This window comes from Amphiprion ocellaris, chromosome 16 (assembly GCF_022539595.1).
Source record: "Amphiprion ocellaris isolate individual 3 ecotype Okinawa chromosome 16, ASM2253959v1, whole genome shotgun sequence".
Taxonomy (NCBI): Eukaryota; Metazoa; Chordata; class Actinopteri; family Pomacentridae; genus Amphiprion; species Amphiprion ocellaris.
In genome coordinates this window covers 2,947,245-2,962,613 of record NC_072781.1, presented here as the reverse complement: position 1 = coordinate 2,962,613, position 15,369 = coordinate 2,947,245, and the positions used below count along the sequence as shown (strand labels likewise).

Genomic DNA, 15,369 nt, shown 5'->3' with positions numbered 1-15,369 from the left:
ATGCCAGGAATCAGACGCCGACGTACCTTTTCGGTGTCTATTCCCCTCGACATGGACCAGGTGGAGGCGATGTAGTCCATAACTCGTTCACTCAAGCCTTTGGGCACCTGGTAGAGCTTCAGGAAGTCGCGGACGCTGTTCAGCATCTCATGGTAACGATTCGTGTTGGCGTACATCTGCTGGAAGATCGTTGTCACGTTACCAAAGATGGTGGCGTAAAGAAGAGCTGTGGAGATACGGAGAAGATGGAAGAGGCAAGTTTAGACAAAATCAGAGGCATCATAGAGGATTATTTCATCTCCTTAAAGATGATGAGGGTCATTTTTGTGCTGTTGAAGCTGATATGAGGTCAAGAAATCAAGTTTTAGCTGCTTGTATGGATGATGAACCAACGAGGAAAGGTTCACTTTGTGCTAAATCAGTGAAAATGCAAACGTTTATTCATAGATCTGATGTTGACTCGTCAATCCATGACATTTGTTGAAGGGATTCAGTGTTCAGATCAACACCGATACTAACATGTTTGATTAGTATTTCAAGCAGTTATTTCTCAGATTATCCAGAGATTTGATTCATTAAAAACTTGCAAATACAGGGTCACACAATACTGCAACAGATTTACAGATTATACACACAAATCTCCAAACTTAGAGGGCACAAATTACTCCAAAACCTGGTTTAAAAAGACATAACATTGAAATCTGGTTTTAGAAAGGTATATAAAATCTCCAAATCTTAATCTATAAAACCATAAAATCTCTGAAGCTCTGTTTATAACGCCACAAAAATTGTAAAACTGATTTAAAAGGATTTTTTTTTGCAAATATCTACTAAGCTTGATTTGTTAGGATGTAAAATCTACACAATTTGCTATGTAAATACACAAAAATGTCAAAAATTTGCTTTACAAAGACAAAAATCTCCATGGTTGAATTGAGATGAAACAATAACAAGCTACAATAATGTAAAAATCTCTAAAATGTGATTTTTAAGGCCATGGTTGAGTTTAAGCTGGACAATAAAAATAAAAATCTGGCTTCATAATGACAGAAAACTCTTTAAAACTTGATTTACAAGGGCACAAAAATATTAAAATCCTCGTTTTTAAGGACATGAATCCCCAAAACCTGGTGTACAAGGATATAAAAATCTGGCTTCAAAGTGACATAAAAATATCTGAAATTGTGATTTACAAGAATATGAAGTTCAAAAAGTGATTACAGGCGGCTATAAAAATCTAGTAGGCTTGATAAAGAGGGTATAAATCTACAAAATTTGGTTTGTAAAGAATAAATCTCAAAAATCTGGTTTCCAATGATATAAAAATCTCCATGTTGCAGAAGAAAATATTAAATCTGGCTTCGCAATGCAACAAAAATCTCTAAATGCTTGTTTAAAAGGACATAAAAATGCAATTAACAGACAAATTTCCAAAATTTCCAAACCTAACTTTAAAAAAACACAAAATGTTCCCCCTCTGACACCGTTGGACTTTATATTCACACATCACATAACAGATCACAGACACACAAATGTGCCTGAAGACTTAATATTGTTTTATGTGAATGTGTTCATCAATCACGTGGGAAATCAACCATCACGGCCTCCGAATATAATCAACACGACTCTCGTCAAAAGGGAAAAAAAACTGTAATTACGGCTTCATTTGGAGTGTTTGACTCATCCGTCCCCATGCAGAGTCATCCTGCTAAATAATATTATTTTCTTAACTCGTCTTAAAGAAAAAGGGGTGGAAAGAGGGTAGCAGCACCTTGGAGGTGGCTGAACCGGTGCAACAGCTGGCGTGTGTGTGTGGATCAAAGCCATCAGATGTCTGCTCTGTGTGTGCACTGTTCTCCTGGCAATGGAGCCCTAATTAGCCCTGCTAGAAGGGACGGAGAGGAAACATGCCAGCCACACATTTCAATTATCCTCAGACGATGGCAGTAACCTGTGCACGGCTCTTCCATCTCTGTGTGTGCCTGTTTGTTTATTTCGCGGCGCACAATCAAAGTGCTGAAAAACTGCACAGGGAATAATACTAATTAAAAAGCGCTCAAAAATCCTCAAGGGCGAGGATAACCGCAACTTTCATCCTTTCATCAACCGCGCCGCTCAGCTGTATGGAGCGCCGAGATGTGCTTTTTTGCGGCGTTGCACAATCGAGATCAAGAAAAAGGGGAAAAAGATGATTCGTGTCCATGTGAAGTTGCCAAAGTTTTTTTGGGTGGGGGGGATGGCTGCTACCTCGAAGCTCGAGCGCAGATGGCAAAGCTCTCCTCTGTGATGAGCAGAAAACGCTGGAACAAGAGGGAGGAAGCTCAAACGCTCCCCGCAGAACGCCGCCCCATCCCTCTCGTACGCAACTTTACCGCTCGACATCCAAACAGCTGGCTTGTTTGAAGGTACTTAAAAGACAGTTGTCAGAAACTCAAGCCCTGGGCCAACAGTTGCTATAGAAACAGGACATATGTATAGTGCCCCCCCTCCATCCCTCTTCCCCATGCCACCCCGCAATCCCCCGTCACACTGTGATCTTCTACTGCCAGCACCGATCCAGTGCTGCTGGTAAAAATAGAACAGTATCAGGGCATCCATATTTCATAGAGAACAGCCGTGGACTACACTAGATTGCATCTACTACCGAATCCTCCCGGGCCCGTCTGCTTTTTAGATATTTACGCTCTGAGATGATTTTTATCTCACAATGAAAAATTTACACAAAGACAAGTCTGCAGATGAGTTTTCTGCCCCATGTAATCATCAACCTGAAAGGCTAAAAAGACGCAGTTGGGCGCGATCGTCCTCCACGGCTCAGGGTTTCCAGATTGCAGCTGTAAAAAAAAACAAAAGTACAGCGGAGGTGAGGAGTGATTGCAGAGGGATCGCAGGGAGCGCTGTGCTAAATTGATCTGGCAGTGTCAGTTATTGCTCCGAGGTGTTGCGCTCGGCGTGGAGTCGCACATAATGGCAGCGAGCTGTACAATGTTTAATGAGCCACACAAGCACAAGACACCTTATAAATACTGAGATGCACAAAGAGGGACATGCTGAGAAAATCTGCCTCCTTCTTCGCAGATTAGATGTTTTGTTAAATAGTGAGGGTGAGACAGTCCTGTTTGCAGGAAAACTGGCAAATTAAACCACATTAGGTGACAAATATTAACCCTCATGTCATCCTGTGGGTCAAAATTGATCCGTTTTAAAGTTTGAAAATGTGGGAAAAGAAAATATTTTCACAGTGAAATTTTTCATGTCCACATTTTCAACATTTTTGGGAAATATTTGAACATTTTTTGGTGGGAAAAAAGAAAAGCTAAAAATGCTTCTTAAGAACATTCACATAAAAATCAACCAAAATCCAGCGAATTTCGCTGGATTTTGGTTGATTTTTATGTGAATGTTCTTAAAGAAAATATTAGAAGTTTTACTGATATGTATGTAATCACTTTAGATATTTTTAGGATTTTTGTAAAGATTTTTACTCATTTTTTGAAAATAGTTACAAGAATTTTCTTGCCAAATTTAATTTTTTAAATTCAATTTTTAAGGGAAACTTTTAAGGAATTATTGGAACTTTCTTCTTGAAGGTTTTGCAAATTTTCGGAAATTTGGGGAATTTTTTTTCTGAATTTCTGGATTTTTTTCAGACAAGGAAACAATATTTTTGGTGCCTGTAAATGAGGACAACAGGAGGGTTAATAAAAACAAATTTTAGAGTGACAAAAATCTGTATTTATAAGCTTAAAATGTAGCAGGAAGGAACAAAAATGAAGAAAAAGTGTTCTTCTGGTTCACCATCATTTCAGCTGTGTTGTGTTTTTCAAGTCATAAACACACCTCAGAAAATCTCAATAATTCAGCACGATATCACACAGCAGGCCGCGGTAATGAGTCTACTGTAGGCAGGACTGTACTGAATATGTCACCCGATTAAATTGGACTGACTCGACTTGACAGCGCTGACGACGAGATTGAAAAAGAAAGTGATGGGAAAATTCTAATTTTCTTAATTTTACATTGTGTGTGTGTCACATTCCTAATAATACGCTGTGTGAATGTGTTCTGTTCAGCTTTACTTCCACAACAAGTCGTTATGTAACACTGGTTATAGCAGCCATGCACAAGCTCCTTTCAAACCTGCTCCCATCTATGATTTTTTTTTTTTTTTTTTTTTGCAGCAATTCACACAATTTATTGATAACTGAGATAAATAAAGCTCTAAAGCAGGGGTGTCAAACCCATTTTAGTTCAGGTTCCACATTCAGCCCAATTTGATCTCAAGTGGGCCTGCCCAGTAAAATCACAGCATAAAAACCTATAAATAACCACAACTTCAAATTCTTATTTTGTTTTAGAGTTAAAAAATTACATTCTGAAAGTGTTCACATTCAAGGAATTATCGCTTTGCAAAACATTATGAACAACCTTAAGTTTTTTGATTATGATTAAAATGACAAAAGTCAGACAAAAAAACAACAAAAACAAGACAAAATATTACAAATGAGACACAAAACAACAAAAACGAGAAACAAAATGATACAAAATGAGCCAAACAACAAAAAACAAGAGGCAAAAATTTAGAAAAAAGCTACAAAGCGACACAAAATGGACAAAATCAAGACAAAAAATTACAAAAAAAGAAAACAAAAAATAGACGAGACAAAAAAAAACACAAAATGACAAAAACAACACAAATCAACGACTAAAGCAAAATACAAATTTACAAAAATAAGACAAAAAACACAAGCGAGACAAAAAGGAAACACAAAATGACAAAAGCGTGAAACAAAATGACAAAAACATGAGACAAACGATAAAACTCAGACAAAAAAAGAGACAAAAAATAAGACAAAATATGACAAAAATGAGACACAAAATGACAAAAGAACAATCAACAATCTAGTATTTTACTTTATGATCAAAACAACTTGTCATGGTCTACAAATTATTATAAATTCATAGTTTTACTAATTTACATTTTGCAGTTAATGTCTTCTATGTAATTTTTACTCTTTACAAAGTCGTCCCGCAGGCCTGATTGGACCCTCTCTGGGGTCGCTTTTGGTTCACGGGCCACACGTTTGACACCCCTGGTCAAGAAGGAACAGCAGCCAACAGGAAATGAGTCAAAAGACGTAACATTGAAATCTGGTTTTAGAAAGGTATGTAAAATCTCCAAATCTAAATTTATAAGACCATAAAATCTCTGCAGCTCTATTTATAAGGGCACAAAAACTGAGACCCTTGATTTCAAAGGATTTTTTTTTTGTAAATATCTACTAAGCTTGATTTGTTAGTATGTAAAATCTACAGAATTTGCTTTGTAAATGCACAAAAATCTCAAAAATTTGCTTTACAAAGCCAAAAAAAATCCCCATGGTTGAATTGAGGGGAAACAAAAAATAAAAATCTGGTTTCACAATGACATAAAAATGTCCAAAACTTGATGTAAAAACACATATTCATTCAATAGTAAATGATCATTTAGTGCCTTAAATCTACCAACCACTTCATGTTAAACCAGTATCTGGCTGCTGCTAGTTTCCTACCATGGTGTGGCAGCTTGTGGAAATTGGTTGGAGCATTAAAGAATTAGTTTAGGAAGAAATGTCATCAATTAAAATGTTGAAACATGTTCTAAAAGCTGAAAAAATGCAACTTTTTAGCAATTGTCACTATCTCCCACAATTTCACTGCAACAAACACGCTTAAATTGCAATTTTCTACAAAAGCTGCTGCGAATTCCAGTATTTTAGGGCACGCAATCTCAAAAAAAAGCCTGCAAAATCCTGGAGGGGCTGACTAAAATTGCCCTGAAATGAATGAGAGAATACACAGGAGAGTTCAGCTGTGACTTTTTGTTAAAAGAATATTCTGTGCAGGAGGTAGCAGGCAGTAAAAAGACTGCTGAGATCAGAGGCCTATGATCTGTAAATACAATAAATATTACTGGCAATGAAGTATATTCAACCTGAGCGGCAAATTCTAGGCTGGAGGAGAGTTAGAAATGTTGCTCAGCTAATCATCTGTAAAGTTCTATTTTCTGAGCTGCGATGGCTCCATTCATAATTCACTTATTCACCTGCACCAGTGGATTGTGGCTTTAAAGAGCATAGCTGAGCGTCTCATGTATCCGCTGCATTAGAGGGAAGATAAAACGGCCACACTCACATCCAATCATCATCATGGCCACGGCGAAGATCTTCTCTCCGTCCGTGGTGGGGGCGATGTTGCCGAAGCCGATGCTGGTCAGGCTGGTCATGGTGAAGTACAGAGAGGTGATGTAGACGGACGTCTTGTTCGGGCCGCCCTCCCACTTCCCTGAGCCAGTGGCGTTGAATCGATACGGTGTTCCCACGGTCTCAGCCAGGATGTAGAGCCAGCTGTCCATCCGCACGATGTTGGTTTCCTCGTCGATAACCTCGTAATCCCCGATACTGTACCTGAAACGTAAACAATCATAATAACACACAACTTATTGACACTGTAATGGTGAAGAGTTGTAGTAAAGGGCTGAAAATTAAATCCAGTCCACACAGACAGCATTTTTAGAAGCTTTATTCAATCCATCACACAGAACAGATCAAATACATCAGTCCACATAGATGCCTGTGGGCTTTTTTCTTTTTGCATTTTGAGTTTTTTTCCTCTGGTGCTCTTAGCAAAGTGAAATCTCCACAGACAGCCCCTTAAATTACACAAATCTCCTGCTGTTATGGCAACGATTTAGCAGACTCCTTGGTGCCTCAGTGAGCGTTCTGGATCCAAAAACCAACAACAAATCTATGAATCCACATGTAAAAACATTGCTGACTTCTTCCTGCTGAGCCTACATGACAACCATTTTCTTCTAGTAAAACTGGTGGTTAAGACAGAGATACAGATCGATCGTGCATCACTTTAAGGTGGATTTCTCTTCTGAATCTAGATCTAGTGGCTCTGTGAGGCTTTCCAGCAGTGTGAGCTAAATGCTAACAGGCTATCAATGACAGCATTAACACGATAAGGTTCTGCAGGTGTAATGTTTACCCTGTTAGCTCGGCATGTAGCATGCTAATGGTAGCCAGTTAAACCTCAACACAAGTGCATAATGGGAATGTCACTGCAGGAATTTATTCAAAGTGCGAAAGCTTTACGGATCTGGAATGTGTCACAGTTCATCCCAAGGGGAACATGAATGTGTAAACCAAAATGCATTTAGCCTATTGGAAGGTTTTTGACACATTTCACTCCTCATGTTGTTGCTCCAAGAGAAGAGAACATTAAAGTCAGCTGCAATCATCCTGTACAAAATCTGGTGACAATTTGTAGTTTTACAGATTTGTGAAAAATAAATTCAATTTCACTCTGTAGACAAAAAGAATGTGTACTTAACTTGATAAACAAGATGGTTTTTTCTTTAGCTTTTATTAAATGCTAAAATCATACTTGCTAGTACAGAATTTTTCTCAACCATCAACACTACGGCATCACATTTAGGTTTTTTTTTTTTTTTTTTTTTTAAGTAACAGGAGTTTTGCCATTTTTGAATGTCTACAAAACACAGTCTTGCTTTTGGTTTTGTTTAAAATTTGTCATTTTGAAGAAGATGGCACAATGGAGTCAAACGTTCTCTTCTGGTCATTTATGGAGCATCCTACTGTGTAAAGCTTGAGCCTCTTGAAGAGTTTGTGTATTTGCATTTGAGGAAATGATATACTTGCTTCTATAAAACCATTTTGAGTTTAAAAGGGTAAATGACTCATGACTTTATGTTTGGGATAAAGAATGTTGAATTTAACCTGAGAACATACTTTCCCCTTAAAATGGATCTTTGTTATAGAATACAACTCTTGACAAGTTAATTGTGTTTATCATTGCACTCGTATGACACTCAGACATTTTGTGTTGGTTATTTCCACCTGAAACCTTTGAGATACCTGGCTCTTTGCAGACAATAGAAATCTGACAGATCTGATGATGCAACAAGCACTGTTTACTTTCCTTGCTGTTTTAATCCTCTTTCCTGTTTTTGGTTTTCCTCGTGCCCCATTACTGGATGCATGTCAATTTTTTCCCACCATCACACTGCATCGTCTGAATAATACTTACAGAGCCCTGAGGAAGAAAAACTCCCCAGTATTTCTATTGAACAGCAGGATTATGATTTTCTTATTTACAGCCCTGGTGCTCATTGAGTGCTGCAACCAACTCAATTCTTTTCTGTGTCAAAAAAAAAAAAAAGACAGCCGAGAGGAGACAGCGGTGAGGCTGCCGCTGTTGCTGCTGTCATCTGAATTGATGATGGTTAAACTTTTCCCAACTCCACGACGCGGCTCGGCGTGTGACCATGGCAACTGCAGAAACCACATCGAGGGAAGCGATACAGGAGCTATTTTTACTGGTGTGGCAGTCTGATGCTGGAGCAACGCCGGCTTCATTCATTCAACTTTGATTACGCTGTCCGGACCAGAATGCGGCGTTTCTGACGCTGGTTAGAGCTTCTATTTTTGAGCTCCACCGTCAATCATATTCCCCCGTTTTTAAGCATGCAGGACATTAAGTTGTCATAATGATATCTGCGTCAGCCTGTGTGTATTTAGACGTAATAAATCAAGCACACGATGGAAACTTAATGCTTCCACCACACTCGCCCCCTGTTGAGTAGATGATCTGATTAGACTTTGGAGGCCCCTTGCTCCATAAATTTGCATATTAATGAGAAAACAACCAATTCTCTTGAAACCAGCGTAACTCTTTCCAGCTTTAAGGTACGAAAAACATACAGTTTTAATGTGGGGGAAAACAAGCATGTTGACAAAAAGCAACTGCTAATTAATGCACTAATCAGCCTAATCAATGACCTCATTTGTTCTAATTGGCTGCGCTATTAATGCATGGCAGTCAAATGGAATGCATTATGTAATATACAGTAAGCTCAGTCTAAAAATGTCACACGTTAGTCTGGTTTTATTCGTTTTTTGACATGTGGGGGAATGAAACTTATAGATTCTGATTGGATTATATGTTTATATGATTATAGGTGATTGATTAATGCGATGAGGTGACGTGAACGTACCAAATGCAGGCGAGCCAGTGGGCAGCCAGGCCGAAAACACACACCAGCAGCACCAGGACGGCCGCCCCGTACTCGATGTAATGATCCAGTTTACGGGCGACCCGACCCAGACGGAGGAGTCGGACCACCTTAAGAGAGCTGAACAGACTGCTGATCCCCTGAAACAGTGGAGAAAAACACCAGGATTAATATTCAGAAAGCAAAAAGTAGAGTTTCTACTTTTTAAATGAAGTCTTCTGAATGACACCAAACACCTGAATGTGTATTTAAAATAGCAAGAAGTCTGTCTGTCAGCACCATAATGATATTTAATACAAGTTCTAACATTATTATGTACTTGCATGGAGTCCAGCAGTTAATTTGTCAGCAGTTATAATTATTACTATGAAGCATAACTTAATTACAATTACAACTGTATTATTATCATTATGTGTTTATAAAATGTATTTTTAAACATTTCTATTTGCTTACAAATATGTATGTGTTAGAATCCTTTAATTAAATGCTTATGTAGTGTTTACAAATGCTTTTAACACTTAATACACTATCGTATGTATTTCAAGCATAGTGCTAGTTTTTCTTTTTAATTGGTGAAATATTTACCCGGGTTTTTATTATTTTGTTTTCCTATCTACATTTTTGGTTGTTTATATATCCTGTGATTCAAGTGTTTGGTCCACAAAATAAGTTTTAATGTACAAAAATGTATCAAATATGATATGTAGTGTTCTTTTTAATGCATTTTACCTATTTGTAACTAATCTAATGTTCAATTTTGCAGTTTTACTCATAAAATTATTACTGTTAATTAACAATAATAGGTCTCAAAAAAGCTTCTCTAGTTTTTAACCAATAAAAGTTGTAGTAAAATCCACAGTAAACACATCAGATAAAAATCTATGCAAAACTGCATCAGAATGCTATGAGAGAGAAACGAGTACTTTTCAGAGATTCAATACGAAAGAGCATGAACCACAACATAACAGCAAACACAAACAAAACAAGGATAAACACAAGACTGTGAACATTTGTTGGTTTTACACAAGTTGCTGTACAATGTAATGAAACTTTACAACTTCTCCTCACATAACCTGCAGCTAAACGCCCACTCAGCTCAGCCGTATATGAAACACCCACTCAAAGATTCAAACAGACGACTGCAGTCCCATCAGTCTGCTGGGATCCTGTGTGTGCATGCTGGCAGCGCTATTGATTCTGCTAATGTGCTGTGGTCTGCAATGCGAGTACAACTGCAGCGCTCGCTGTCACTTGATCTGATCCAGCTGCCTCCCAGACACCTCAGCTTCAGCTTCTCTCAAATCACTTTGCAGCCCCCAGCTCCAACACAATTCAATTATTGGTGCAATCGAGGTCTGCGGCAAACTCTCCGAGCACAAGTTGGAGGGAAAGTTCACCAGCGGATGGACATGAAAGAGACATCATTAACCCTCCTATTGTCCTCATTTATGGGCACCAAAAAATATTGTTTCCTTGTCTGAAAAAAATACAAAAATGCAGCAAAAAAATTCTACAAATTTCTGAAAATTTGCAAAAACCTTCAGGAAGAAAATTCCAATAAATCCTTAAAAGTTTCCCTTAAAAGTTGTATTTTAACAAAATCCTCCAAATTTGGCAAGAAAATTCTTGTAAATATTTTCAAAAAATGAGGAAAATCTTCCAAAAAAATCCTAAAAACATCTAAAGTGATTCCATATATATCAGTAAAACTTCTAATATTTTCTTTAAGAACATTGACATAAAAATCAACCAAAATCCAGTGAAATTCATTGGATTTTGGTTGATTTTTATGTAAATGTTCTTAAGAAACATTTTTAACCTTTGTTTTTTTCCACAAAAAATGTTCAAAGATTTCCCAAAAATGATGAAAATGTGGACATCAGAGGTTCCACTGTAAAAATATGTTTTCTTCCACATTTTCAAACTTTAAAACGGCTCGATTTTGACCCGCAGGACGACACGAGGGTTAACAGGATAGCTGGGGAATGTGTTCATTTGCATTTGTGTCCGAGACGTCATTATGAGGGTGCTTGGACACTAAATGTGAAGCTGCAGCCAACAGGCGATTAGCTTAGCTTAGAATAAAGACTGTTAGCCTTATTCTACCCACCAGCAACTCATACCCCTCAGATATCTACGCATGCTTGGGCTGAACAGCTGATTGATTTCAAATCACAGATACAAACAATGCAATTAGCAGATTGCAGCGGCTGCAAGTCTGGCTTGAGTGTAAACTGTTGCGTCAATGGTTTTAAAAATTTATCTCCTCCTTGTGTGACAGTCAAGTGGTAAGGCTTTACTGCATGTTTTAAATCCATTACACTGAAGCCTGATTTTAAAAAATTACATCACAAATCTACGCTATTTAAGTTACTCAGGTAAATTTGTGTTTTATATAACATTATAAGGTCTTAGCCACAATATTTAACTAATTCAGGTACATTTACATAATAAATACCACTGTAGGGTCTTAACCTTAATATTTAAACTTGTTAGGTAAATTTTCAATTCCATTTCTTTTCTAGACGACTCTTTAACAGCTGTTGCTTTGGTGACGTAACTGATATTGACATGGTTTTGTCACATTTCTGCACGTTTTGTCTGTTTTTCTGAACTTTAATGTTGTTATTTTGCCTTTTATGTATTGCACTTGAGCTGTATAAATGAACTAATCATTCCAGTTATTAGAAATCAAATCATAACTGCAATATAACCACAATTTAATTGCCCCCAAACCATTCAGTCCAAATTCTTACTGTATGTTGCTAAAGCCAGCAGGCAATTAGCTTAGCTTAGCACAGAGGCCAAAAGAAATTAAAGCTCTATCCAAAGTTCAAAAATACACCCAGTAACAACTCTAAACTTTATAAACAAAAATAATTAACAATGTTGGTTTAATCCAAACACAAACTAAAAAGAAAAATGACAATTTACTGTTATAAAGGTAGTTTAAAGTCCGCCGTCTACCACCTACTAATCGTGCTACATTAGGCTAACTGGAAACAGGATCAATAGGTGCTGTTCTCATCTACCTACAAGAGTTAATTAAAAAGCCAGATAAGAAGATCAACGCCACTCTCATCTCAGTCATTTGGCATGGACTTAAAACCAGAGAATTAGCTTAGCGTAGCATAAAGAGTGAAGGCAGGGCTAACAGCTAGCCTGATTCTCACCAGTGTTCAAAAACACACCCAATGACACCTGTAAGCTCAATGATTAACACAGGTTAATAAGTTTGTTTCATTTACACACAAACACGTGCAAAACCTACAATTTTTGGCTTTGTGGAGATTTAGACACTTGCTAGCTTCACCATGCTTTAGTGCTAAATTTAGCTAATCGTCAGCAGAAACACGAGAGCTTTATCTTTTCCCAAAATGTTACCGTCATGAAAATGGTCATTATTGTGGAAAAAATGCAGTTTAATTCTAAAAGTTCTGTTATTTTTGAGCTCATTTGAAGTAATTCTGCAAAAAACACAATAAACTCCGATAGTATATATATTTTTTCACATTTATAGCTTAATATCTTTGTTAAAATGGCTTTATTTTCTTACCTGTACCCACCTGTTGAACACGTCTATTAGTTTAAAAAAAAAAAAAAGGTGGATTAACTATTTGCATTGAAAGATTTTTGGTTCATCTTGGCCTCAAAGATTATGACCAAATGTTTGACCAGCTACCAAATGGAATTTACCATATTTTTCAAAATAAATCTACTTTTTGAAAAGAGATATTGTATTTTACAGATTGTGTAACCTTCCTAAAACTATAAAATCGAATATTTTATCAGAAAAGCAAAGGTTGAATAGCAGTACCTCTATTATATATTATAACTAACCAAACGCCTCATTTGCACTTTGTCTTTGTTTTATTTACAATCTTTAGAGTTATCAGGCATGTGATCAATGATTAATTTCATCTGACTAATGTTAGTCGATGATAAAAATGAGCTCAATTGAACAAAAACACTGTAAATAAAATTAATACGAGCTATAAAGGGTGTTTGCAGTCAAACGCGCCTGTCAGTACCTCTTTCAACTTCAATTTTAAAGCAAAACGATGAAAATTTCCTCCAGTTTGACCCAGTTTTCAGATGAAGAGAAGATGCTGTCAGCGATGACTGTTATAAAACGGCACCTCTCGTGATGCACAGCGCACTGCGTTTAAACCTCCTACCATTAAAGCACATTTCCAGTGGCAGGATGACCTTTATTTAGAAATCTAAACTGTGATCAGTTTGTCATAAATGACACGTTACTGCTGAAGTGCCGCCGTCACGCAGCTTTAATTGTGCCGTTGTTCATTTTAAAATATTGCAGAAGACCACCCTGGCAATGAAAAGCTTTTGGCAGGAATAAAAAAAAAAGAAAAACAAACATATCTCAACTTGCTTTCCCTGACATTTATTTTCATGCATTGATGCATCTGCTGTCGAACACTCCGGCTGAAACGTGGGAATAAATGTCACGGGAAGTGTGGAGAGCGCGGCCATTGTTGTTAAAAAGCCTGATGGAGGGTTTACGTAACGTGTTTGTCGAGTGTGCAAGTAAAATAATTTAAAAAAAAAAAAAACACAAAACTGTTCATTATCATATTCTAATCAAACTGAAGCCTACTTGAGTGACAGCTCGGTGGTTCCAATTCTTCCCATCACGTCCCATGCATGAACGCGAGGATGAGGGGGGAGCCATGCAAACACAAGAGGGATGGAAAGGAAGAAAAAACAAAAACGAAAGCACAAGTAAGAAAAAAAGAAAGACAACGTTCAATAATCAAATGAAAGGAAACATGAAAACAAAACAAGCTTGTCTGCTGTAAAGTGAGAACAATGTGGTGAACCATTTTGGGATATCAATCACTGACAACAGCAATAGAAGACTGCCAAGAATAACTCCGACAGCCGCTGCTTGTTAATGATCTTCCCCTTCTCTATTTGGAAACCTGTTGGGGAAAACAACCATCAGAGTTATTCATGTCAGTTGTTAAGGTCTGGAGCAGCAGCTAGATGTTGTGGCGGCGGTTTAATAACAGAGGCAATAGTTTACTCGCTCTCATTTACCCTGGCCACGGATCGCCTCAAAGCAATCTGGAGCAAATTGGAGTCGACGAGTTGTTGCAGAGAAACGGTAGAAGAAGATCCTGGAAGTGTGGTCAAACATCTGGTGTGTGTTTACAGTCAGCGTGTCCACGACCTCGTCACCTCTGGTCCTCATTTAAAGCACAAATTAGAAAACTAGACTGCAAATAACTTTTGTTATCACTGCTGGAGATTCTTTCCTTTAAGGGTCATTCCAGAAGTGGAGGACAAATTTCAAATAATCCATGTGCAAAATACTAAAATATGCAGTTATTATGTAAATATATTTCTTCTGAGGCCAAATCAAAATAGGAGAAATGAATGTTTGAAAATATTTTTAAAAATACCAAATAAGTCTAGAGTTCCTCTAAAATGACATTTTTCTCTTGTCTCACCCCCCTGGTGACTAAACTGAATCTCAAATAAAACAGTTTATGGTTAATTGTGCTAAATTTATGGTTAATTTGGCTAAATTTATGGTTAATTTTACTAAATTTATAGCTAATTTTACTAAATCTATAGGTAATTTTACTAAATTTATAGTTAATTTAGCTAAATTTACGGTTAATTTTACTAAATGTACAGTTAATTTTACTAAATGTATGGCTAATTTTGCTAAATTTATCGGTAATTTTACAAAATTTATCGGTAATTTTACTAAATTTATGGTTAATTTTGCTAAAGTTATGGTTAATTTTACTAAATTCATGGTTATTTTACAAACTATATCTGTGAATTTTTTTGGTTAATATATCAATTATTTTCAGTTTAATATGTATTCATTAACTGCCTAGTGACCAACTCTCAGCATGTTTTTCATGCATGAAAATTTGAGGCCATTTTAACGACAATAACTAATGAACTGTTAGAGACAAAAAGCCTGAAATCTGCCATTGATTCAGAATCTCCAACAGCTTCCAAGATAGCGAACAAAAAAACACCTTTCATTGATCTACTTACAGCAAAAAAAACATAATAGAGGATCTTTTCTAAAATAAAGATAAAAAACCAACCATTTATTCAGCTTATCAAATATTATTTTGGTTATCAACACTTGATATAATCTAATCTACTGCACAGTTAAGAGCCACATCACTGGTGATTTACAACAAACACAGCAGCCACATTCAATTCCTAAAGAAGTGCATGTTGGGTTTATGGCATCACTGCAGCCATGACGAATCATTAATCTCCATTTAGTCCTCATTAAC

At 36.9% G+C, this 15,369-nt stretch overlaps 1 protein-coding gene across 2 annotated transcripts in view; it reads right to left on the bottom strand.

Moving 5' to 3' along the window:
• The window catches only part of kcnh1a (potassium voltage-gated channel, subfamily H (eag-related), member 1a), a 78,787-nt gene that overhangs the window by 40,499 nt on the left and 22,919 nt on the right, over positions 1-15,369 (bottom strand). Inside the window, exons 7-10 of one of the 2 annotated variants that reach the window (XM_035955936.2) lie at positions 13,698-13,724; positions 9,062-9,219; positions 6,175-6,446; positions 27-226 (exon numbers count right to left, since the gene is read on the bottom strand). In XM_035955936.2, coding sequence (XP_035811829.2) covers positions 27-226; positions 6,175-6,446; positions 9,062-9,219; positions 13,698-13,724 — 657 coding nt within the window. The remainder of the gene's footprint in view (positions 1-26; positions 227-6,174; positions 6,447-9,061; positions 9,220-13,697; positions 13,725-15,369) is intronic. The other variant, XM_023287516.3, reaches the window with a different exon arrangement.